Source organism: Mobula hypostoma, chromosome 6, assembly GCF_963921235.1.
Source record: "Mobula hypostoma chromosome 6, sMobHyp1.1, whole genome shotgun sequence".
NCBI classification, from domain to species: Eukaryota; Metazoa; Chordata; class Chondrichthyes; order Myliobatiformes; family Myliobatidae; genus Mobula; species Mobula hypostoma.
In genome coordinates, this window is record NC_086102.1 from 114,226,948 (window position 1) to 114,254,117 (window position 27,170).

Consider the following 27,170-nt stretch of genomic DNA (forward strand, 5'->3'; position numbering starts at 1 on the left):
CACAGTCATAAGTGCAGAGCACATAGAGCAATCCAGACTGACTGGGGTCTGCAAGCGAGGAAATCAAGGATCCAACTGCACAAGGAGGTCTTGAAGCTTGGCAAATGACAGTGTTAAAGGTCTTGCATATGCATCGCTCATGATAACCATTCCGAATGGGTGGAAGTTTTACTGGGAATAATCCACCTTACTGGGAAGAATGGAGAGGGCATCCAAAGATGATGTTCTAAGCAACAGAAGATGCAGATGACAAAGAATGGGTACTGGGTAGCCCAACAGCACATAAAATCACTTGCCCAACATAGAGTATGATCCAGGGAGGGAAATAGACAGAATATCTCAGGGGCTTTGGCCATAATCTCCCAAATATGGAGCTAGCTGAGAGATAGAATACTTCAACACATTCAAGAAGTGTGTAGAGATAAATCCGGTGATTACAGACCAGTCAGTTTAACCTTGGTGCCCAGGAAAATTAGTTCCACACAGAACAAAGTTGAGTTTCTTGTCATATGCCCAAGCAATGAAAATTTTACTTGCAGCTGCATCACAGACACTTAGCATCAGATACGCAACACTTATAAGAAAAACATAGATTATACAAAATTATACAAGAAAGAACACAGTTAGAACAGAAATATACAAGGTCCATTGCAATGCAGAGTGACCATAGTGTTGCTGAGGTAGTGATTAGAGTTGTGCAGGTTGGACCAGGAAACAAATGGTTGGAGGGAAGTAGCTGTTACTCATCCAAATGTAGGTTGACTAGAGAATTTGCAGCATAGATTTGTTTAGCTTAAAGAAAAAGAGTGTTCAATAAAGTTAAGATTTCTTTGATAACCCTGGAATTAAGTAGGCTGAGGGTTGACCTCATGCTAGTTTGGAGGGTAGTGTGTCAGTGAAATTCATTGACACAGACAGTTGTGGATGCAAAGTCATTGGGTGTATTTAAAGCAGAGGTTGCTAGGTTCTTGATCAGTAAGAGTGTCAAAGGTTATTGGGAGAAGGCTGGAAAATGGGGTTGAGAGAGAAAATAAGCCAGCCATGATGGAATGGCAGAGCAGACTTTTAGATTAGATTCGATTATGAGGACACGTAGTCCTCGTTTATTGTCATTTAGTAATGCATGCATTAAGAAATGATACAATATTTCTCCAGTGTGATATCACAGAAACACAGGACAGACCAAGACTGAAAAACTGACAAAAACCACATAATTATAACATATAGTTACAACAGTGCAAAGCAATACCGTAACTTGATGAAGAACAGGCCATGAGCACGGTAAAAAAAAGTTCAAAGTCTCTTGAAAGTCCCACATCTCACGCAGACGGGAGAAGGAAGAAAACTCTCCCTGCCATGCCCGACCACGGTCCGACTCTGAGTCGTCCGAAAACTTCGAGCCTCCGACCACCCTCCGACACCGAGCACCGAGCACCATCTCTGCTGAGTGCTTCGACCCCAGCCCCGGCCGCCAGCAGCAGGCAAAGCCGAGGATTTTGGGGCCTTCCCTCCGGAGATTCTCGATCGCACGGTAAGAGCGGCAGCGAACCGGGCATTCCAGAAGTTCCTCCAGATGTTCCTCTGTGCTTCTCACAGCTGTCTCCATCAAATCAGAATTGTGCACGGTACCATATTTAACAGATACAATATCATTTCACTGGAGAGGCTGCGGGCGCTGCGTCGCGCCGCCATCTTCTCCTCCCGTTGAATGGCTGAATGGCCAAATTCTGCTCGTACGTCTTATGCTCTTTCTAAAATCATGAGGGGCATAGATAAGGTGAATCCTCCCAGACATTCTCAGGGTAAGGTAGTCTAAAATTATAGGATTTTTGGTGAGAGGGGAAAGATTTGAAGGGATTGTGAAAGGCAAGGTTTCACACAGAGGATGGTGGGTATATGCAGCGAGCTACCTGAGGAAGTCATAGAGTATTTACAGCATTTAAATGACACTTAAATAAGTATGTGGGCAGATAGGGTTTATGGAGCTTGGAAATGGAATTGCTTATTGTCAAATGCACTGAGGTACAGTGAACAGATGGTCTTGCGTACTGCTCAGACAAATAAATTCATTACACAATATATTGAATTAGAAATATAATATGGATTCCAATTCAGATTTATTTATCCATGTACATGGATACATACGGTGAAATGTGTCGTTTGCTTCAACAACTAACATGCTTTAAGGATGTTCTGCTGGGCAACATACAAGTATCTCCACACATCCTGGTACCAACATAGTATGCCCACCGTCCTCGACAGAACAAAACAGAACACAACAAAACAAGCCCCCTTTCCCACCCATCCCCACACACGGACAGTCCTTCAGTCTCCAGGCTTCGTCCTTCGGGCTTCAACTTCCAGTCGATCTTTGGTATTAACCAAATGGGCGTAGCTCAGATAACTTGGTCAGCATGGTTGAGTTGGGCTGAAGGGCCTATTTTCACACTGTATTACTTTATGATTCAGTGATACATGATGAATGAGAATCGCAAAAAATACAGGAGTGTAAAACAGAGACTGCTGGAAACACCCATCAGGTCAGGCAGCATCTGTAGAGGGAGAAACAAAGGTAATATTTCAGGTTGCAAATCTTACATCAGAAGCATTGCAGAGGGATAACAGTACAACCAATGAAATGTCATCAACCTAGCTTATTATCTTTTGTTCTTTACACAGATGTTACCGAGTTACAGTGTTTACTGTTGTGATTTACCATTGCTCTGCACCCATCTTTTTCAGAGAAGCAGCTAGAAGAGAAGGAGGAAGCTGAGATTTTATCCTGGGAGGCTGTAATTAAAGAGAATTACATCGACAAGCAAAAACGGAACAAGAGCCAGAGTCTAAATGAGCAGGTCAAGTGCACCTTGGAAAGGTGAATACACATGCTTCCAACACTTCCTCTGTACCCCCCCCCAACTCCCAACCCCACCCCCTCCGCAGCTTACTGCCACAGACTCCGCTTTTTCCTCACTCGCTCATTAACCACTCTCCTTACCTTCACCTCTTGCTTCCATCCACCCACCACTTCCACTGTAACTCATTTGACTTATCACCAAGTCTCTTCCTCACTTCGTAAAGCCAAGAGATACTGCAGATGCTGGAAATCCAGTCCCAATGAAGGGTTTTTTACCTCTCTATAGATGCTGCCATCCCTGCTGAGTTCCTCCAGATCTGTGTTACTCTGCCTCACATCTCTTTCAAACTCACCACAGTCAGTCCTGGTGTGGCGGCCTCGATCCAGAACATCGACCAACTCCCTGCCTCCATAGATATTGTCTGACCTGCTGTGGTCCAGCCCTCGTGGCCTCATTAGCTGCACTGCAGTTCCTTGAGACCCTGTCCAATTGTATTTTTCAGGGTGGAGATGATAGCGGAGGTGCTGCACGTGAACCGAGAGAGGAACAAATTTGAGTCAGTGGAGCAAAACATCAGTCATCTGGAGGCACAGGTAGATCCCAAGAGACATGGTTGGGGTGATAGCACACACCTGCTGGCAAGGGAGAAGGACATCCACTATGTCCCCTAACCTCACCACCAGATAGAAGAGCTGAGAGGAACCTTCAGCCAGACAGGAGGCAGGAACAAAACTAGCCCAGGAGTCATCAGCCTGATCCACCAGTCATCATCAAAACTTGCCTCAGCCAACTCCATCCAGGCCGATCCAGTAACAGACCAGGATGGCAGTGGGCTGGAAATGGGGTAACGCTCCACCAGGGCACTCCATTCGGGGTGACACGGTAGTGTAGCGGTTAGAATAACACTAGTACAGCAGCAGTGACCAGGGTTCAATTCAGTTCCTGCTGCTGTCTGTAAGGACTTTGTACGTTTTCCCCATGACCGCATGGGTTTCCTCCGGGTGCTCCGGTTTCCTCCCACATTCCAAAGACGTACAGTTTAATTGGATGGCGCTGACTCCTGGGTCAGAAGGATCTGTTACTGTGCTGTACCTCTAAATGAATAAATTATCAAACTCCGGGCTTTCCCCTTACTGAGGAGGGAAGGGGGTCTGGATGCTCCCCAGACCCTGCTCTCCCTAGCAGTGCCTGGATTCCTGCACTCGGGCCCGCTGCGCTGGACGAGGCACCTTCCTGCCCTCTGCCCACCCCATCAGTGAAATTTGTCCCACTGTGGAAGCACAGCGCCGAGGGTCTCCAGGTTGATGTCGCAGCTCCCACTGTGTCAGGGTTTTAGAAATCCACGTCCCACCACAGCAACCTCATTCCAGCTCATTATTAAATAACGGCCCGGCCCCGGCTCACAGATCCTCACCTCTTGTTTCTCTAGATGCTGCAGAGTATGCGGGCCTTAAACTGGATCATGAACGCTCTGGTAAACAAAGGCTTTGGGCTTCGGGACAAGGTAGCAGTCCCTGGTACGTATCTGCCTCAGCTTGCACACACCAGAGACAGGGAAAAGCTCACCAGGAGAGGCTTATTCTGAACCATCCCAGCTGGTGGGAGAAACTTGGATCCCATTTAAGATTGGATGCTGGTGGAGTTGGGAGGAATGGGGGGATGGAAGGGAGCATGAACCAACAGCAGCAGATGAGATGGCTCCTGTTGGACTGAGTTGGACTCAGTTGGGACTGAGTACCAGGATGCAGCTCGAGCTCTGGTTACCTTTTTGAGCCATGTACCAGGTCCCTGTAGCCCCATGTGCAAGCACAGTGGGCGCAGAGAGATGCTAACAGATTTAACTCAAATTCAGCAGCAGTGTTGAAATAATTGCGACCACAGCATCACTCAGCCAGCCACCTTATCTCCTTCCTGTACACTGCCTTGCCAACTACCATATTTCTGTCAGCAACAGTGATGTCATCGGCAAATGTGTAGATAGCATTGGAGCTGTGCATAGCCACACAGTTTCAGGTACAGAGAGAGTATGGTATGAAACAAGTATACTTGAGGTGCACCAGTGTTGATGGTCAATGAGTGGGAGATGAGGGCTTCCAGTGAGGAAGCTGAGTATCCAATTGCAGAGGGAGTTACAGAGGGCCAGGTCTTGGAGCCTGATGATAAGTTTGGATAGAACGATGGTGCTGAACACCTAGCGGTAGTCAATGGACCGTTGTACAGGTGGTCCAATGCAGATTTATAGCAAGAGTGTCCGCTGTCAACCTCTTGTGGTGATAGGGGAAATAAATGTGTCCAGCTCCTTCCTGAGGCCGGAGCTGATCTATCTGCAAAAAGCAGCATTTCCCAGTGACCAGCCATTTTAATTCCAATCCCCATTCCCATTCCAACATGTTGGTTCATGGCCTCTTCTACTGCCACGATGAGGCCACGCTCAGGTTGGAGGAGCAACACCTCATATTCCGTTTGGGTAACCTCCAATCTGATGGCATGAACACCAGTTTAACTAACCTTCCCCCCTCACCCTTCTTTCTTCTTCCGTCACTATTCTGGCTTCACTCTTACCTCTTCTCTTCTCCTCACCTGTCTATCACCCCACCTGATATCCCTCCTCCTTCCCTTTCTTCCATGGTCCACTCTCCTCTCCTGTCAGACTCCTTCTTCTTCAGCCTTCTACCTTTTCCAGCTATCAGCTCCCAGCCTCTTACTTCATCCCATCTACCTTCCTCCTTACCTGACTTCACCTGTCACCTGCCAGATTGTACTCCTTCCCCTCCCCCACCATCTTATTCTGCAGTCTCCCCCTTTCCTTTCCAATCCTGATGAAGAGACTCAGCCCAAACTGTCAACTCTTTACCCTTCCCCACAGATGCTGTCTGACCTGCTGAGTTCCTCCAGCATTTTGCATGTGTTACTCTGTATCTCCAGGATCTTTTGTTTCAGGATTGATTTGGACCGTAAACAATCTCTGGAAGGACTTTGTTGGAGACTGCCTAGGACAGCATAATGCAGTTGTAGGAGGGCCCCTGCCTGGCTGAGTCAGGGTCCACATAAGGACTCCACACCACACACAGCATGTCAATAACAAAGTCATTCACATGCTGGTACTCAGACATGAGCTGGAGCATTCAGAGATTCTGCTGGAGATGGAGATCAGAAGCTATTGTGGCCTTTCACCCAGTCAAAGAGAAGAACCCTTTCTCCACATCTGAACCTTTGCTAAGATCTTTATTCCTGGTCTATCCCAATCTTTTTTCTCAATCACTTTGAAATATACAGAGCTATGGTCACTAAAACCAACATGCTTCTGATGGATATTCCCTCCACTTCACCAGCTACCCAGCTACATTCCCCAAGGCAAAGACCAGTAATGCTCCTTTCCTCATTGGAGGCCTATCAATTTACTGTGTCTTCTGGACTCACCTGAAGCATTCCGCCCCCTCTGAGCAATCCCATTAATACTTGGGTAACTGAGATCCCCAAGTACCGCGGGGATCCACATTCATAGATCCCCCAAAATTACCACACAAGTTGATAGGTCTGTTAACAAACTTATCGTGTGTTGGCCTTCATTAGTCAGGGATTGAGTTCAAAAGCTAGAAGGTAATATACAAGCTCTGTATAACTCTAGAAATATTGTGCTCAGTTCTGGTCACCTCATTGTAGGAAGCATGTAAAAGCTTCAGAGAGGGTGCAGAGAAGATTTACCAGGGTTCGGGCTGAACTAGAGGGCATGTCTGATGAGGATAGGTTCCCACTATGCACTTGTCAGTAGGTGTTCCTAATCTACATTTGGCTGATTGAGTATCATGAGGTGGTGACTAAGGGGACTGATGTGGGTCTACAGACATGGTTGATATGCTCTATGTTCCATCTTGGTGTGTTGTAAATGGAAGTTTGTTTCCAGAGTATCTCCAGGGTGCCTAATAGTTGAGCCATAGCTTCCGTAACATATGTTAATGATTTCTGATTTGTATGCAAGGGGCAGAATAAACGACTCTGCAGATTATAAAGTGATCGTGTGTTGAGTGTACAAAGGAAGAGTTGGGCAAAAGAGTATTAGACAGAACTTAATCCTGAAAATGGGAGGGTGAGAGGTGACTTGATAGAGGTTTACAAGATAAGAGGCATAGTTTGAGTGGGTAGCAGAGACCTTTTCCCAAGGCAGAAATGGCTATTAGAAGGGGACATAAGTTTTGAGGTAATTAGAGGAACGTATAGGGGGGATGTGAGAGGTAGGTTTTTTTACACAGGGAGTGGTGAGTACATGGATCAAGCTGGCAGGGGTGGTGGTGTAGATAAATATACTAGGGGCACTTATGAAACTCCTAGGTATGCACATGTTTTATGTACCAGTAGGGGTCCTATTTTTATGGACTATACCTTTAAAGAGAGAGAGAGAGAGAGAGAGAGAGAGAGAGAGAGAGAGAGAGAGAGAGAGAGAGTTGTTCAACACAAGCACCTTGTTATTAAGAGAGAGAGGCGAAGACTGCTTTGAGATGGTGTTATGGTTTCTCTGCCGCATGTTTACCCTTTTGCAAGGACACTGGCAGCTTCTGTGTTCTTACAGAGAGAAGGGACGAGCTACTTGATGGACAGCTGGTGTTCAGCACGGTGAGATAAATAGAAGGTCAGCTGATAGACTGACAGACACATGGTTTTGGACACTGGATGAGCTTTGTTGTGCCTATAGAAAGGTGGGTTTTTGGAGGATCAATCAGGAGAATTGATCAGTGGCTCTCACAGTGTGGAAAAGGTGTGACTGGTGGGAAGCTATTACTGTGTCCAACCCTTGCCTGGGTTGATAACTCCAGCACAGAGGATGGTCTCCTTTTTGTGGTCACATTCGGTGACTTTAAAGGAAGAGAAGAGGGGAGAGGAAGGTTTGAAACAGAAGAAATCTAGTGACAAAGAGGTCACTGTTTGGACTTTCTCCTCTGTAGCCGGTAAGAGTAAGTTTGAGTTCCATTCGAATACGAAGGTGTGACTGTCACGTAGTTAATCCACAACAATGGGTTCTCTGGTGGGGGGAGTACCTTTGTGAATACCACTTGTGTGTTACCCTTGTTTGGGTGTGGCAGTTCACTGAAGAAAGGCACCCCTGTGGCAAATCACTGTTGGAGTTATTTCGTATGTCGTGGAACTGGATAAGTGGCTATCATGTTGTGTGTTTGGGGTTGGTTCCCTTGAAGAGGGTCCCCTTAGTGATAAACTACTGTTGGTAATAATCTATATGTGGATTCTGTTTGAGTATCCTGTGGCCACCACTTTGGAATGACCCATAGCTGAATTCGGGTGTGGTACCACTTGTGTTGAAAGGATATTTGTTGAAGATCACTGTTGGTGATACTTTGTGTGTGGAGTGGAATAACTTCGGAGATAAAACCTACCACTATTGTTATTTTGTATTGCTGTTGTGAAATCAGTAGAATATCGACGTAATTGCCTTCTCTTGACGTTTATCCTATTCTGTGGATGAACTGAACTTTCATACTTTACCATCTCAAGACTCTAAGCCTTGTTTCCCCCAAGCTCAATAGTTTGGGAGTTATATTTGCACACATATATACACGTAACACTGCTAACTTGTTTGATTTATCTGGTTATATATGACTGTATTATGTAGTTACTAATAAAAATAGCTTATGTTAACACCAATACCAGACTCTAGCTGTTTTCCATTTCTGCTGGTTCCCTAACCCGTCACGGGGTATGTGACACATGGAAGATAAAAAGGTGGAGGGCTACGTAGGAGAGAACTGTAAAATAGGTTGAAAGGTCAGCACATCGTGGAGCAAAGGGTTTGGACTGTGCAGTAATGTTCTATGTTCTAGAAAAAATAGAATGAAGAATGTACAACAAATTGTGGGATACTGAGTAAGGGATTATGGAGTTAATTTCCACTGATCAGGAAGTAGCAGAGCTGGTCAGTGGGGTGGTTAGAAAGATGTGGGGTGTCCTTACTAGGCAATGACCAGGACATTAGAGCAGGGAGGGAAGGCAACAGTATATAGATCCAATTAGGCCACAGCTGGACAACTGTGGACAGTTCTGGGCACCACATTGCAGGAGCAATATGAGTCACTGGAGAGGCCTCAGAGGAAGACTCCTTGGGCTGGAATGTTGTAACTTAAGGGGAAAATTAAAGGCTGCAATGGTTTTCTTTGGTACAAACCGTGGGAAGACTTAATTGAGGTGAATAAAGTTCTGATGGACTCTGATAGATGTAACAGCAAGAAGCTATTTCCCTAAAAACCAGAGGGTAGAGATTAGAAGTCATGGGTAGAAGGGCTGGAACAAAGAGGATGATTTTATTTTTCTCTCAATAGGATTCTGGAACTGACAGTCTGCTGAGGGTGGTGGGGGAAGAATCCCCTGCCACATTTAAACATGCCTGGTTGTGTACTTGTAGGGCTGTGATCTGCAGTGAATTGGGAGGGGACGAGCTCTTTATTGACCGTCATGGACACAGTGGGATGGGTAGCCTCCTGGATGCTAGCCTTCTTGCTCCTGATGTTGTTCACTGTTGCCTACTTCTGGTATAGTAATTACTGACCACAGAAACATAGAAGAAGAAGCCGTTCATGAAGAGAAGGAATTGAAGCCCCTGTACCACATCAAAGCTCGCGAATTGATCTATCCAGACAGCAATGTTCAACGCTTCCCTGTGCCTGATGAGATGGTCCCCTGGCAGGTAAGGAACAAGCCTGAGATTAAGACTGCTTTCATCCTTCTTTCCAGATATTGTTGTATTTGAATGATTCAATATTAGAAATGGGGAATACGTGAAATACTCAGCAGGTCAGGCAGCTTCTGTGAGGAGAGAGGCAGAACTCTATCTAGAGGGCATGTGCTATAAAGAGAGGTTGAGCAAACTTTGGTTGTTTTCTCTGGAACGTTGGAGGCTGCAGGAAGACAGTAAGGCCATAAGACATAGGAGCAGAATTAGGCCATTCAGTCCATCAAGACTGCTCTGTCATGCCACCATGGCTGATTTATTATCCCTCTCAACCCCATTCTCTTGCCTCCTCCTTTTGATGCCCTTACCAATCAAGAACCTACTTCACTTTAAAAATACCCAATGCCTTGGCTTCCACCAGCATCTGTGGCAAAGAATTTGCCAGATTCACAACATTCTAGCTAAAGAAATTCCTCCTCATCTCTGTTGTAAATTACGTCTTTCTATTCTGAGGCTGTATACTCTGGTCCTAGGGTCTCACACTATAGGAGACATCCTCTCCACATCCTCTCTATCTCGGCCTTTCAGTATCCAATAACCTCGTAGAGGTTTATATCTTCTCTGTAGTTACCTATGAGGTTCAGACTAGTTTGGCAGGGAGACGAGAACCAAAGCACCAGGTCGGAAAGAGGAGGTAGGGTGAGGAAGGTAGATGTCAAGGCCAGTGAAAGCAAGCAGCAAGAAATTAAAAGATACGCTGGGACAGATAGTTTGAAGTGTGTGTATTTTGGGTAAAGGTGATGAACCTAGAGCATGGATCAGTACCTAGAAATATGATGTTGTAGCCATTACAGAGACTTGGTCGAGGGTGGGACAGGAATGGGTGCTTATGGTCCCAGGAGTCTGATGTTTTAGAAAAGATAGAAAGGGAGGTAAAAGGGTGGAAAGATGCATAACTGCACTACTAATCAGGGACAATATCAGAGCGACACTCAAAAGGGACATAATGGAGGGCTTGTCCACTGAATCTATATAAGTAGAACTCAAAAATAGGAAAGGTACAACCACTCAATGGGATTGTACTACAGACCCCTGTCCCACCCCAATAGCTACTGGGACATTGAGGAAGATATGCAAACAGTTTAAGGAAAGATGTAAAAACAACCATATTGTTGTCATGGGGTCTTCAAGTTCCCTACTATAAACTGGAACCTTCATATTGCAAGAGCTTTAGATGGGGAAGAATGTGTGAGGTGCATCGAGGAGGGTTTCTTCATTCAGTATGTAGATGGCCAACAAGGGGAGGGCTGTACAGGACCGGTGATAGGTAATGAGCCTGGCCAAGCGACTGACCTGTCAGTGGGTGAGCAGTTAGGGAACTGTGACCACAACTCCTTATGATTTGACATAGCTAGAGATAAGGATAATTACGGACCTTCCAGAAGAATATTAAACTGGACCAGGGCAAATTATGAGAGCATTAGGCAGGAGCTTGGGAAAGTTAATTGTTTTTGGGCAAGTCCACATCTGACATGAGGAGGGTGTTTAAAGACAAACTGCAGAAAGTACAGAACAGGTATGTTCCAGTCAGAAGGAAGGGCAAGGATGACAAGGTAAGAGAACCCTGAATGTCCAGAGATGTGAAGAATTTGGTCAAGAAGAGAAAGGAGAAGTATGTAAAACTTAGGAAGCTAGAGCCCCTGAGGATTATAAAGAAACCAGAGAAGAACTCAAGAAAGGAATTAGAAAAGCTAGAAGGGGCCACACGAAGTCCTTGGCAGGTAGGATTAAAGAGAATCCAAAGACATTCTATGCATACATCATGAGCAACTAGGGAGAGGGTAGGATCGCTCAAGGATAAAGAGGGAGCATTTTTTTGGATGTGGATGATGTGGGCGAGGTCCTTAATGAGTACTTTGCATCGCCATTTACCAAGGAGAAGGACATGGAGGATAATGTGATCAGTGCTGAATGTATTAATATGCTAGGGCATTCTGAGGTAAAGGAGGAGGTAGTCTTAAAGAGCAGTTAGGTGGATAAGTCCTCAGGAGCTGATGGGATATACCCCAGATTATTGAGAAAGGCAAGAGATGAAATTGCTGGGTCCTTGATCTTTGCCATAGGTGAGGTCCTGGAGGACTGGCAATTAGCTAATGTTGTTCCACCATTCAAGAATGGAACCAGGAATAATCCTGGAAACTAGATTCACACATCAGTGGCAGGGAAGTTACTGGAGAGAATTCCGAGGGTTAGTATTTATGAGCATTTGGCCTACAGTAATTAGAGAGACTGAGCATGGCTTTGTGCAGGGCAAGTCATGTCTTAGTAACCTGATTGAAGTTTTTGATGAGATGATGAGGGTGACTGATGAAGGAAGAGCTGTGGATGTTGCCCATTTGGATTTTAATAAGGGGTTTGACAAGGTCCCTCATGGGAAGCTCATGCAAAAGATAAATGTGCATGGGATCAGTGGTGGAATGGCCAGTTGAATCCCAAACTATCTTACCCATAGAAGATAGAGTAGTGGTTGAAGGGACTTACTCTAGTTGGAGGTCTATGATTAGGGGTGTTCTGCAGGGATCTATACTTGGATTTCTACTGTTTGTGATGTATATAAATGACCTCAATGAAAATGTTGAAAGTAATTTTGTAGATGCTATAAAGATTGTTGTCTTGTGGATAGCGTAGAAAATTGGCAAAGAATACAGCAGGATATAGAACAGTTGCAGAAATGGGTGGAGAAATGACAAACAGAGTTTAACCCAGCAAAATGTGAAGTGTTACACCCTGGTAGGTCAAATGTAAAGAGACCGTACATTGTTGAGGGCAAGATCATTAATAGTGTTGATCAGCAGAGGAATCTTAGGGTCCAAGTTCTTATCTCCCTGAAAGTGGCTACACAGTTAATGAGACATATGGCATGCTTGCTTTTATTGGTCAAGGTATTGGGTTCAAAAATCAGGAAGTTATGTTGCAGCTTTATGAAACTTCATTTGGGCTGCATCTGGAATATTTTCTGGTCACTTGATTATAAGAAGGATGGCAAGACTTTGGTGAGAGGGCTGAAGAGGTTTACCAGGACCTTGCCTGCATTAGAGAGTATGTGCTTTAATGAGAAGATGTACAGACCTGGGTTGTTCATTCTGGAGCAGTGGGAGGTAGAGGGGAGATCTGAAAGAGGTTTATAGGTTATGGGAGGCATAGAAAGCGTAGACAAAGAGTGTATTTTTATCCAGGGTTGAAATGTCTAGAGGGCATGCATTGAAAGTGAGAGTGGGTAAGTTCATTGAACATGTGAGGAGCAACTTTTTGACAGAGTGGTGGGTGCCTGGAATGAGCTGCCTGGGGTGGTGGTAGAGGCAGATACATTAGGGATTTTTAAGAGACATTTAGATAGGCAGATGAATGTGTGGGAAATGCAAGGATTTAGTCATCGTGTTGGGCAATGGGTTGAATTTAGTCAGCCATTGGTTCAGCACAACATTGCGGGCTGAAGAGGCTGTTCTAGTGTTGTACTCTTATGTGTTCTATATTCCTTTTCTCAGGGTTGAATGTTTCTTTTAGGGTGAGGGGGAGAAGATTCGAAGGAGGTATGTGGGGCAAGTGTTTTTTGAGAGAGGAGGATGTCTGGAATGTTCTGCAAGGGTGGAGATGGAAGCAGATAGGATAACAATGTGTAAAGGGCATTTAAACAGACATGTGAAAGATCGGGAAGAGAGAGGTGTTGATCATATGCAGGCAGGTGAAATCTGTTTAGACTGGTGCTATGCTTAGCATAGACATGGTGGGATGAAGGACCAATTCCATGCCATACTGTTCTCTGTTCTATAGGTACACCATGAGGAGATAACTGATGAATCAAATATAACCCTTAGTTCAATCTTGGCAACATTCCTATAATTCTAGAGAATCCATAATCATTTCATGAATTCCTTTTGTAGGCTCCTTTTGCTAAGTACAGTCCACCATCTTACACAGCAGAAACGCCGGATGGCAATTGGCCAACAAGGTAAAGTGGAACTGAATGTAATTTCTCCTGTGGATGCACAGAAACCTCGTGGAGGATATTGTTTGAACTGGGAATCTCCTTCAGCGGGACAGGCCCAAAAGCAGGTCTGTTCAGCTCAGGGTTGCCATGTTTACTGGGCTGTCCAGGGATGGTGCGGTAGATTGCAAAGGTCATGATGGCCCTTAGGATCTGTGGTTGACAATTGGGCAAAGACAAATGGGAAGAGTTCTCTTCACCTATCCTTTTGCTGAGAGAGTTAAACTCTGTTTTGCCTTTACCTTCAGGCTCCCAGTTTGTGTTTTTGTTTGTTCATATATAAAAATAACTTCATTTAACATTGGATGGGAAAGCAGTTAAATAAAAAACATTATCCTCCTTATTCAGATGCCTTTTTTTATTTCCCTAGTTATCCAAAGCTACCTTTCCCCGCCCTTACTGTCACTTTTAACTGGAATATACTTTTGTATATTCCATAAAAAAATTTCTTCGAAAGTCTTCCACTGTTCCTCAACTGTCCCATATGTAACCTGTGTTCCCAGTCTCCTCTAGGCAGTTCCTCCTTCATCCTGTTGCAGACTCCATTGTTTCAGCATCATACACTGGTTTTAAATTAAACTATTGCACCCTCTATTTGTATGAGAAATTCATTCATACTGTGATCACTCTTTTCAAGAGGATCCCTAACCTCACGATGATTGATTTTATCTGGTTCATTGCACGATAGCATTTTCCCTTGTACCTTCACTGTCTTGCCGCTCAAGAAAGCTATCATGCATGCATTCTATGAAGTCCTCAAGACTGACTCGATCAACCTGATTCACCCATCAATGTGCAAGTTAAGGTCCCCCATGACAACTGCTGTTCCATTCTTACATGCATCTTGGTTCTGTGTGCATGCCGCTGTAATGTTGTTATTCGATTGCCCGTAGACAACTCCCACCAATGATGTTTTTCTCTTTGATATTCCTAATTTCTACCCAGATGGACTCAACATTCTGCTCCTCTCACTATCACCCTGATCTCATTCTGAATTAAGAGTGCCACCCCTCCACCCTTACCTTACCTTCTATCCTTCTGAATTTGCGATACCCTGGGATGTTTTAATCTCAATAATCTCCAACTTGCAATGACATTTCCGTAGTGGCTACTAAATCATACCCCTTTGTAATGATTTGTGCCACAAATTCATTGACATTGTTTTGAGTACATTTTTGGAATACGAGGTGGCACTAGTGGTCGTCAGCGATGTTCTGTGGGCTACAGGCAATTGTTCCAAAATTCTTTTAAATGTACCTTTTTTGAATTATTCTCAGCACAGATTTCAGCATGTAACATCCGCCAAAGCAATGTACTTTAAAATCAGTTTAATGATCTTCAGATCTTCTGTCGGACGTGACCCACCTTTAAGAGGACAAGGGTGATTGGCATAGCCGGGAGAGAGGCGGGGACAGTGGGTGGAGGACTGCAAGTCAGGCAGAAACGCAGAGAGGAGGCCTCCTCTACCCAGCACCTTGTCGGCAAATGTGCTGCCGCTAGAGAACAACATTGAGGACTTGAGGGCAAGACCGATGTATCAGAGAAAAATGAGATCCCGCTGTATTCTATGTCTGACCAAGTTGTGGATTTCTCCAGATACGCCATATGAAGTGATCAGACTCAAAAAGGCTTCTTGTTTTACAGAATGGACAGAACCACTGATTTCGAAAAGGAGGAGGTGTGTGTTTTATGATAAACCCTCACTGGTGTTCCGATGTGACGGTTTTGTCGAACTCATGTTCTCCCAACATTGAACACCTAATGGTCAAAAGCCAACTATTCTGTTTATCTAGGGAGTTCTCATTCATGATCTGACTGCAGTTTACATACCACCAGCGGCCGCCTATACTGCATGATACCATCCCCAAACGAGGAACAGTTTACCCCAACACATTTCAAATCGTAGTCAGAGACTTCAACCAAATTGTTTGAAGAAAGCCCTGCCTAATTTACCATCAGCATATAACCTGTACACCAGATGTCCCAACATATTAGGAATGCCTACTGTTCCATGCCCAGACCACACCTCAGGAAATCTGATCACTTGGCTGTCCTTCTCCTTTCTGCATACTGGCAGAGGTTAAAGAACAAAGCTCCAGAGATTAGGACAGCAAAGAGGTTCTCACAGGAGGCAGAAGATCAGCGATGGGATGGCTTCAAATCAGTGGACGGACCTGCGTTGAAGAACTCGTCGAGGGATCTGAATGAATGCACCATGGCTGTAACATACTTTATTAAAACAGTTGTAGACAAGTGTGTCCCCACAAAATCATTCAGAGTCTTCCCCAATCAGAAGCTCAGGATGAAGCATAAGATCCAAAATCTGCAGAGCCAGATCAGAGGCATTCAAATCTGGTGACCAAGAAAGTTACAAAAGGTCCAGGTACGATCTCCAGAAAGCCATTTCACAGGCAAAGTGGAAATTCAGGACCAAACTTGAATCCACAAAGGATGCTCGGCAGTTATGGCAGGGCTTGAATACTATCACCTCTATAAGGTTAAATAAACCGAAATAGGAGACAGCAGGTCTTTGCCTCTAAATAAGCTGAGTGCCCTCTATATTTGCTTTGACTGCCAAAACAGAGAGGAACCATGCAAACTCCCACATCCCCCAACGATCCTATGATTTCAGTCTCTGAAGCTAACGTGTGAGCTGCCTTTACGAGGGTGAACCCATGAAAAGCATCAGGACATGTACTAAAGACCTGTGCTGATCAACTGGCTGGTGTGTTCACTAAGATCTTTAACCTCTCATTTTGGAAATTGTATAAGGCATTGGAAAGGCCAACTTTGGAGTATTGTGTACAGTTCTGGTCACTGAATTATAGGAAAGATGTCAATAAAATAGAGAGAGTACAGAGGAGATTTACTAAAATGTTGCCTGGGTTTCATCTCCTAAGTTACAGAGAAAGGTTGAACAAGTTAGGTCTTTATTCTTTGGAGCATAGAAGGTTGAGGGGGCACTTGATAGAGGTATTTAAAATTATGAGGGGGATAGATAGAGTTGACGTGGATAGGCTTTTTCCATTGGGAGTGGGGGAGATTCAAACAAGATGACATGAGTTGAGAGTTAAAGGGCAAAAGTTTAGGGGTAACATGAGGGGGAACTTCTTTACTCAGAGAGTGGTAGCTGTGTGGAACGAGCTTCCAGAAGAAGTGGTTGAGGCAGGTTCGATATTGTCATTTAAAGTTAAATTGGATAGCTATATGGACAGGAAAGGAATGGAGTGTTATGGGCTGAGTGCAGGTCATTGGGACTAGGTGAGAGTAAGAGTTCGGCACGGACTAGAGGGGCCAAGATGGCCTGTTTCCGTGCTGTAATTGTTATATGGTGTGGTACCCACCCACATCAAGCAGGCTTCAATTATGCTGGTGCTCAAGAAGAGAGTGGTGACCTACCTCAATGACTATCGTCCAGTAGCACTTACATCCACAGTGATAAAGTGTTCTCAGAGCTTGGTGATGAAACATTTCAACTCCTGCCTGAGAAGTGATTTAGATCCACTCCAACTTACCTACCAGAGCAACAGGTTCATAACAGATGCCATCTCATTGGCTCTTCAGTCAACTCTAGGACATCGGACAGCAAAGATGCGTACATCAGGATGCTCTTTATTGTCTAGAGCTCAGCATTCAATACCATCTTCCCCAGAAAACTAACCAGTAAGCTCCAAGACATTGCCCTCAATACCTCCTTGTGCGATTGGATCCTGGATTTCAGTCAGATTGGAGTGGCAACGACATCTCCTCCACGAGCTCCATCAGCACAGGTTCACCACAAGGCCTAGCCCCCCCCCCCCCACCCCGTTCTACTCGCTTTACACTTATGTCTGTGAGGCTAAGCACAGCTCCAGTGCCATATTCAAGTTTGCTGATGACAACACTGTCATAGGCCGAATCAACAGTAGTGCTGAGTCAGTAAACCTAGCTGAGTGGTGTCATAACAACAACCTCTCGCTCGATGTCAGCAAGGCCAAGGAGTTGATTATAAATTTCATGAAAAGGAAACCAGAGGTCAATGAGCTAGTCCTCCTTTGAGGATCGGAGGTATAGAGGATTAGCAACTTTAAATTCCTAGATGTTATTTTTCAGAGGGCCTGTCCTGTGCCCAGAGCATAAGTGCAATTACGATGAAAGCACGCCAGCACCTCTATTTCCTCAGGAGTTTCCGGAGATTTGGCATGACATCTAAAACTTTGACAAACTTCTATAGATGTATAGTAGAGAGTTTATATATACATATAGGCATCCATTAGTCTCAGGAGACCATGGATTTGTGCCTTGGAAGGTGTCCAGGAAGCAAGCCTGGGCAAGGTTGTATGGAAGACTGGCAGTTGCCCATGCTGCAAGTCTCCCCTCTCCACGCCACCGATGTTGTCCAAGGGAAGGGCACTAGGGCTGATACAGCTTGGCACCGGTGTCATCGCGGAGCAATGTGGTTAAGTGCCTTGCTCAAGGACACAACATGCTGCCTCAGCTGAGGCTCGAACGAGCAACCTTCAGGTCACTAGACCGACGCCTTAACCACTTGGCCACATAGCAGAGAGTATATTGCTGGCTTCATCACAGCCTTAAATGGAAACACCAATGTTCTTGAATAAAAAATCTTATAAAAATTAGTGGATACAGCCCAGTCCATCATGGGTAAAGCCCTCCCCAGTACAGAGCATGTCTACACAGAATGTTGTTGCAGGAAAGCAGTTTCCATCATCACAGACTCCCACCACCCAGGACAGGCTCTCTTCTCACTGCTGCCATCAGGAAGGAGGTAGACGAGCCTCAGGACTCACACCACCAGGTACAGGAACCATCAACCATCAACCATCAGGATGTTGAACCATGCCCCTCAACCATCAGGATGTTGAACCAAAGAGGATAACTTCATTCAGCTTCACCTGCCCCATCCTTGAGCTGTGTCCACAATGAATGAACTCACTTTCCAGGACTCTTCATCACATGCTAACGATACTCTTGCTTATTTAGTTATTATTATTGTTTCTTCTTTTTGTATTTACATTTTGTCGTCTTCTGCACTTTGATTGTATGCTCTAGTTAGGTGGCTTTTCGTTGATTCTGTTATAGTTATTATTCTATAGATTTGTTGAGTGAACTCACAAAAAAATTAATATCAGGGCTTTATATGGTGACTTTGGGCCTTCAAGTAAAATGCCCTTACACTCACTGTTCTTTTAGAATCTAGTAAACATTATGTCCCTTACATCTGAATTTTCTGTACTCCACTCTGAAATATTCCTTGTCTAACTTTTGCTTTGTTCTCTGCATTGCTTCTCTGGTTTATTGCCTGGATTCCCATTCCCCCGCCATATTAGTTTAAATGACTAGCAAACAATCCCCTAGCACAGGGGTGGCCAATCTTCGACATTCCAAACGTCAATTTTTTCACGCACGAGTTCAGATGCGATTTTTTTCACGCACGAGTTCAGATGCGATTTTTTTCACGCAAGTTTTCTATATTAAGATATATTTACAAGAATTGTGGGGGTACAAGAATTGTATGGCGCATCTGAACTCGTGCGTGAAAAGATTGACGCATGGAATGAAAAAGGTTGGCCACCCCTGACCTAGCACATTGATACCAGTCCTGCCCAGGTATGTGCTGGTCCCACCTCCCCAGAACTGGTTCCAGTGCCCCAGGAATCTAAAACCCGGCCTTCTGCACGACTGCTCAAGCCACATATTCATCCTAATGATGCTACCATTCCTTCTCTGCAGCACATGACACAGGTAGCAATCCTGAGATTATTACCTCTGAGGTCCCCCGTTTTAACTTGACTCATAGCTCCCTAAATTGGACTCCCACCCCCATGTTTTTTCCTATATCATTAGCACCTAAATGCACTATAACAACCAGATGTTCAACCAGAACGGCCTTCAGCTGTTGTGAGACATCCCTGACCTTTGCACCTGAGAAACAATGCAGCACCCGGAAGTCCCATTTGTGGCCACGGAACTCCTGTCTACTCCCCTTACTGTGGAATACCCTCGTACAAAAACTCTGCTACTCTTGCCCTGTACAGTAGAGCCACCCACTGCTGCCTTGTCCTGTGAGCCATCTACCCCACGAGTATTCATAGCAGTCTATCTGGTTTATAGGGAGGTGACAAGAGGGGTCTACACTACACTAGCCTGCACTACCTTCCTGCTCCTGCTCTGCCTGTTGGAGGTAAGAGACCTCCATGCATGTTCCTGGGAGGATGAGCATATGGGTCCAGACATATATCAGTGTGTAACTGCCCTCCTCGATCAGGGACCAGTGCTTCCTCGGACCCCAGCAAAAAAAAATCGACCAGCTTCTTCTGCATCTGGATAGCATAAGTGGGGGGTGGAGCCAAGGTGATTAGTGGAAGCACTTTGAGGTCATTGATTGGTTTTAAGACCAGCGCTTGGCCAAAACTGTTGGAGCCGTCCAGTTCAACACCCTAGGCGATAGTGGCTTTCACCTCTATTTGCTGTTGGTTTACCAGGCAGACATCCTCAGTGGGGCTCAGGTAGACCCTGGATGGAGCTGTGTGGTCCTGCAGAGAAGAGTCTATGCTAAATGTCCAGAACATTTTGCGTGACAGGATGAGGGATTGGTGCAGAGGACAGGGATGTACACGCACACCAAAATTCAATGTGTGTGTTTCTTGATTTAATTAAATTTTTGACCATTTTTATGTTTTTGCACTGCGCTGCTGCTGCAAAACGACAAATTTCACAGCATATGTCAGTGATATTGAAGGTGATTTTGATTCTGACTCTGAAGAGAATTGTTGGCTCTCGTACACCCACCATGGGTCAACAGAATCTGTGACCATAAGATTCACAGCAACAACCTAAGCTGAGCAGGCAGCTTCCGTGCTTGACCCGTCCAGAGGCAAACTGTTGACACCCTCTGAAGAAGACACAGAAATGTCTCTACATATTTGGAATAGCTGGACGAGGAAACTCCCTGATGTACTCCTCCCCTGTGCCTTGCACCAGGTTTCAGACCTGCTCCATGTACTCCCACAGAGCAGTGAGCTTCTCAGAAACACTGTTTGACTACACCTCTCTCACGCTCCCGCTTCCAGGATCCATTGCTGGCAATCTCCCCTCAGCTCTGCTTGTGAATTAGCAGCAATGAGAGAGAATCCCTCCCCTCATCTGTTCTCAGGCTAGTGGCCAGCCTTGCCATTCCAAACTGAGCCTGGTCCTGAGCCAACCCTCTCCTACCGCACCACCACCCACAGATCCAAAATGTGGAGAGCAATGTACCAGGGAGTAAAAACATCACAGGTCCCCTGTGGGTTTACCAACTCCCAGACATTTGTGTCAGAAAGATGGACCTGACCTTTACAGGCCTCAGCCTCCTCCTCCTCTCCCAAGACACCCAACTCAGAAGCAGAGGGAGAGATAGCTCCAGGAAGGGGAACCCTCACTAGACACATGGAAGGGGTTCATCTGAAGGTAATCTCCTTTCCCTATGGGGCAATGAGCCCCCTTCCCCGTAGGGCTTTTGGCCTCCATGTTGCCGAGAGTGGAAGAAGCCAAAGTATGCACTGCCGGCCCACCAACGGGAGAGTATTGTGGTTAAGGGTCAAAACACTCGATGAAGGTTGGGAACCACCTGATGACATCTGCTCCTGGCTGAAGGCTAAGGTTACCTTATAAGGTAACCGGAGAATGCACCCTAACAGGTGCATGTAACAAGTAATTTCTGGTTTGTACCAGAGGCTTCCAGGAAAGACCAGATGGCAACCGAGGAAGGTCGGTGACGCTGGAGAGACAGCTGACCTCCAGGAAAGGCTGGCACGGACTCACTAGGCTAGCAACCTTGTGGGCAGCACTCACAAGAGGGCAGTACTCAAGCTACGACTGAACACGAAGAGCAATACCCCCAGAGTCTCCCGAGAGTGGGGGGGAGGATGAGAGACTCAATGGGATGGTTGTACCAGCAACGGCCAGGATAGGAAACACGACTACGAGGAAGCTAAAGCAAACAACACTGACCGGAGAGGAATTCACAGTAAGGTGTCATTGCGGGAAAGTCTGCAAAAACATCAGAGGGCTCAAGATACATCACAGCAGGTCTAGATGTGGATCAACGGTGACCCAAGTGCAGCGCACGGACTTAGTGTCCTGTGAGACAAAGGAGAATTCCAGCCAGGAAGCATCCCACAGAGCTGAAGATCTCTCCTCACTTGAGTTACCTCAGCACCAAAGAACAGACCTAGTGAGTTCCTCTTCGGCTACCCCAATCCATTTGTCAAAGAAAGACAGGATCAAATGGCCTATCGTCAGACAATGTCGCCTGGATGCAGTTCGATGATGATGTAGACGGCATCCTGGAAGTTGCCTTAGCAGGTCCAGTACACAGAAAGATCAACTCACTCACAGCCATAGTGTACAACCTAGCTAAGGAACGATTTGGCCCAATGGATCGGAGAAACCAGCCCGAGTTACCGCGGCAACCAAAGAGGAGGGAAACGAAGATTCGTTGCTTGAGAGGTGAATTAAAGGTGCTCAACAAGAGGTTTAAAACCAGCTCACCGGCCAAAAAAGAAGGTATCAAGGACTTAACCAGTATGCTGTGGGAAAAGCTGTGCAAACTCCGGAGGGCGGAACATCTGTCATAGTCATAGTCATAGTCATGCTTTATTGATCCCGGGGGAAATTGGTTTTCATTACAGTTGCACCATAAATAATTAAATAGTAATAATAAAACCATAAATAATTAAATAGTAATATGTAAATTATGCCAGGAAATGTCCAGGACCAGCCTATTGGCTCAGGCTATCTGACCCTCCAAGGGAGGAGTTGTAAAGTTTGATGGCCACAGGCAGGAATGACTTCCTATGACGCTCAGTGCTTTATCTCGGTGGAATGAGTCTCTGGCTGAATGTACTCCTGTGCCCAACCAGTACATTATGTAGTGGATGGGAGACATTGTCCAAGATGGCATGCAACTTGGACAGCATCCTCTTTTCAGACACCACCGTGAGAGAGTCCAGTTCCATCCCCACAACATCACTGGCCTTACGAATGAGTTTGTTGATTCTGTTGGTGTCTGCTACCCTCAGCCTGCTGCCCCAGCACACAACAACAAACATGATCGCACTGGCCACCACAGACTCTGCGACAGCAAAGAAGGAAGAAAGAGAAAAGGCGAGCGCAGTTTGTGAGAGATCCATTCAGCTTCACCAGGACTCTTCTCAGCCAACAAAAATCTGGTATACTATCCAGCTCGAAGCCAGAGGTAGAGGAGTTCCTGCGGGAGGCACACAGCGACCCACGGAGGGGTCAGGGACTAGGAACCAATCAGGCTGTGCGTAGACTGGAAAAACTGTTAATTGAGCTGAATGTGAAGGAGCCTACATGGCAGGAAATCCAGGACATCATCCGGAGAGCTAAAGCATCAGCTGCCTCAGACCCAAGCAGCATACCTTACAAGGTGTACAAGAAACGCTCAAAACTTCTTCAGAGGCTGTGGAAGGTCATAAGAAAGATCTGGGCCAAAGGTACTATTCCATCAAGCTGGAAATTGGCAGAGGGATGCTTTATTCCAAAGGGAGAGGTTTCTTCCACAATTGCCCAGTTTAGGACAATTTCTCTCCTGGATGTGGAACGTAAGATTTTCTTTTCTGTGCTCGCAAGAAGGCTGACTTCTTACATGGCGTAGAACCACTATGTCAACACATCCATCCAGAAAGGCGGTATTCCAGGCTTTTCAGGGTGTCTGGAACACACCTCAACGATTAGCCATTTGATCCCTGAAGCTAAGCAGAAAAAAGGTGACCTAACAGTTGTCTGGTTAGACCTCGCGAATGCCTATGGGTCTATTCCACATGACCTCACCCTAGAAGGACTCAACCACTACTACATCCCAGTGGCTATTCAAGACATGATCACCAGCTACCTAGGAGGATTCAAACTCAGATTTATATCAGCCCATTTCACAACTAGTTGGCAGGACCTCCAGAAGGGGACTCCAACAGGGTGCACCATCTCCCCCATCCTACTTATTATGGGAATGGACCTCCTATTATCAGCAGCAGAAGATGTAACCCACGGCCCGACGCTGGAGTCAGGCATTGTTCAGCTGGCTCTACGAGGGTTCATGGACGACATCACTATAGCAACTGTGTCACATGTCCAAGCAAGATGGGTATTAGAAACCCTGGGTAATGAAGCCACTTGGGCGAGGATGTCCTTCAAGGCCAAGAAGTCCAGGTGCATGGTGATCAGAAAGGGCAAAGTTACTAGCAAGTTTAGCCTCCAAGTTCAGGGTGAGGTCATCCCTTCCATTGAAGATAACCCGATAAAATGATTGAGGAAGTGGTTTAATGTGTCACTGACAGATGGGGCCAATGTCACCAATGCTATGAAGCAGACAGACGAATGGCTGAAGAAGATTGACAAACCCGGACTTCCGGGTAAATTCAAGACCCGGCTGTACCAGTACGGCATCCTGCCCAGGCTTCTCTGGCTCTTCACACTTTATGAGTTCCCCATGACTGCCGTAGAGGGCATCGAGAGGAAAACCAACAAGCACCTGCAGAGATGGTTGGGAGTTCCCACAAGCTTCTCTTCAATGGGCCCCTATATTCGATCTAGGCAACTGCAGCTTCCCCTGTCATCTGTTGTGGAGGAATTCAAGGTGGCAAAATGCAGAGCCTTATTAAGCTTGAGAGAGTCCAATGATGTCTTGGTAAAGCAAGCAGGCGTTACAACCAGACCTGGGCGCAAGTGGGCAGCCAATGCAGCTGTGGAGCAGGTGGTGTGCTCTCTGAAGATGCGAGATATCATTGGCAACCCCTGCATCGGGCGGCAAAGCCTTGGCTCAATTCACTTTCAGCAGTGGGGAAACGCAATCATAAGGAACAGGCGAGACATGGTATAGGCAGAAGTACGGATCCATGAGGAAGAGAAGCCGATGTCAAAGGCAGTGGAACAAGGGTCAAAATGGGATCTGCCTAAGCGCAAGATCTCATGGGCAGATTTATGGAGACTGGAGCCCTTCTGTATTTCCTTCCTCTTGCGATTCGTGTATGACACCCTTCCTTCACCATTACATCTCTACACATGGGGGATGAGAGAGGACCCGAACTGTAAGCTCTGTGGTCAAAAGGGGACACTGGCTCATATATTGTCCGGGTGTAAAACATCTCTGACTTAAGGACGGTATAGGTGGCGCCATGATAAGGTGCTTCTGGCTCTTGCTGACACACTAGAGCGAGAGAGATGCAAGAAGAGGACGGCTGGCACAGATTTGAGGAAGGCCATCACCTTCATCAAAGAGGGAGCCAGGCCTTTCATAACCAAGCAACCAAAGCCCAATCTGCTGCTAACGGCCAGGTCCTGGGAGATGAGGGTTGATGTGGGAAGGAGGTTGCAGTTCCCGGATGTGGTGCACACAACCCTACATCCAGACATTGTACTGTGGTCAACCGAAGACAGGAAAATAATTCTGGTTGAGCTGACTGTGCCGTGGGAGGAATGATGGGAAGAGGCCCATGAGAAAAAGGCCTTGAAGTACCAGCCCTTAGTGCAGGAGTGTAAAGACAAGGGATGGCAGGCATGGTTGTTCCCTGTGGAGATCGGCTGCAGAGGTTTCCCAGCCAAATCAATATGGTGGTTGCTGTCAGATCTGGGCCAGGATGAAAGGAGCAAAATACAAGCAACTCATAGGATGGGGGAAGAGGCAGAACGAGCCTCTTGTTGGATTTGGAGTAGGCGAGAGGAGGGGAGCCGGAAGCCAGGAGCAAGATGGGCAGTGATTTGGCCACCACTGCCGGCCCACCAACTGGAGAGTGTCATGGTTAAAGGCTGAAACACTCGGTGAAGGTTGGGAACCACCTGATGACATCTGCTCCTGGCTGAAGGCTACGGTTACCTTATAAGGTAACTGGAGAATGCACCCTAACAGGTGTATGTAACAAGCTGATCCAGCCAATTCTGCCCATCCTGTTTTATCCTCCATCTTGTTATGCCAAGAAGGAGATTAGACAATGTTGGTCCTCACATTCAGTGTTCGCCAGGGCTTATGTTCACAGAGAAGGGTTGGAGTTAGTTCATGTATTCTCTGTGAAAATGTGTCTAAATGTCAGTCTTTTGGAATACATTCTATTATTTGTTAATTTATTTTTGGTAATACAGTGGATTTTGGTTAATTGGGGCAGCTGCTTATTTGAGACAACTTTTAAAGAACAAAGACTAATTGAGGAAATAGCTGGATATCCCTTTGTTTATGTGGGACATTGTGTCACTTATTTGGGACAGGAGACTGTTGCTGAACAGTTTCTAACTAGTGTCAGTCACATGCACTAGTGTGGCCGTCAGACACCTCACCATGCTTAGACCAAACAGTTTTTAAATAGCACCAGCTGCGGGTGTTTATGTTCAAAAAGCAGTGATTTTTGTCACTGATAGTTGGCAAGTAATAAGCAGTGGGAAAATTCAGAACCGCGTTACTCAGTGCGGTTTGAAGCATTCAGGCTTGAGATGCCAGAAATGACTGGCTGTGAAAATGAAACAAATTCGTGACTTCAACAAGTTAGGAACTGTGAAGAATTTAAAGACATCGACAATCATCTCAAATGTTACAATAAAATTGAAGATTTGGAAGATGTAATCATCAAATGCATTGTATGAAGGCAGTTCATTATCTGCACTAAGTATCTATGCTGATTTTGGTCATTTACAGTCGATCAAAAGAAGGCAGCAGCATACGCTGGATGAATTCCTGTCACTATTAGGAAACAATATACAGTTTTATAATGCCATAGAGGCAGTGCTCTAATTTATTCTGTATTTCATTTAAATATATAATTTGTTACTCAGATAAATGATACCTTTTTAACTATTTCCATGAAACATCAGCTAATTGGACAGCCGCTTAATTGGACCAAGTGTACCTGGTCAATGTGTTCCAATTAACCGGAATCCACCGTATTCCTTTATGTGATGTGTGTGAGTTATATGTACTGTGTTGTGCTCCTTGATCCAGAGGAAAGTTGTTTCATTTGCAGTATACATGTATATGGTTGAATGACAGCAAACCAGTAAGTTTACCATAATCGTTACCTGTCCAAGATGTTGTATAAGTAGAACCATTTCTCTGAACTGGAGTTAGGTACCTATGATGAGCAAAGGAAATATTACCACATTGCTCTCGATTGTAACCTTGAGCATGCCAGATATCACTGGGGTACCTACTGTCACTCCCTTCTCTGTCCTCAATGTAACATAGTCTGCTCTTCCCACCACACACCTCCAGGCTTCACAGAGTTCTTCTCTTTTTCAGGAAAACTGCTCCAATAGTGAAGTTTCTGGACAGTGGATTGGACAACAACTCTGACCCCACTGAGGAACGTTCCCAGTGAGTCTCTTTCATCATGTTTGCTCTAGATCAGGCGTTCCCAATCCAGGGTCTGTGGCTCCCTTAGTTAATGGTAGGGGTCCATGGCATAAGGAAAGTTGAGATTATAGCCATTGGCACTTCCATGTATGGTTTGATTTGACAGAGGCACATGGAGCATGGAACTGTAGACCACAGGAATGGTCCCTACAGCCCACAATGTCCATGCTGACCATGCAACAAGGTACAGTC

General features: G+C 45.6%; 1 protein-coding gene across 5 annotated transcripts in view; it reads left to right on the plus strand.

The window, feature by feature from the left end:
* The window catches only part of trpm2 (transient receptor potential cation channel, subfamily M, member 2), a 200,903-nt gene that overhangs the window by 140,484 nt on the left and 33,249 nt on the right, over nucleotides 1-27,170 (plus strand). For 4 of the 5 annotated variants that reach the window (XM_063051496.1, XM_063051495.1, XM_063051499.1 and 1 more), the window contains 6 exons: nucleotides 2,743-2,875; nucleotides 3,361-3,451; nucleotides 4,288-4,375; nucleotides 9,401-9,549; nucleotides 13,476-13,543; nucleotides 26,865-26,939. In XM_063051496.1, the coding sequence (XP_062907566.1) occupies nucleotides 2,743-2,875; nucleotides 3,361-3,451; nucleotides 4,288-4,375; nucleotides 9,401-9,549; nucleotides 13,476-13,543; nucleotides 26,865-26,939 (604 nt within the window). Of the gene's footprint in view, nucleotides 1-2,742; nucleotides 2,876-3,360; nucleotides 3,452-4,287; nucleotides 4,376-9,400; nucleotides 9,550-13,475; nucleotides 13,544-15,223; nucleotides 15,258-26,864; nucleotides 26,940-27,170 lie in introns of all 5 variants that reach the window. The other variant, XR_010018390.1, reaches the window with a different exon arrangement.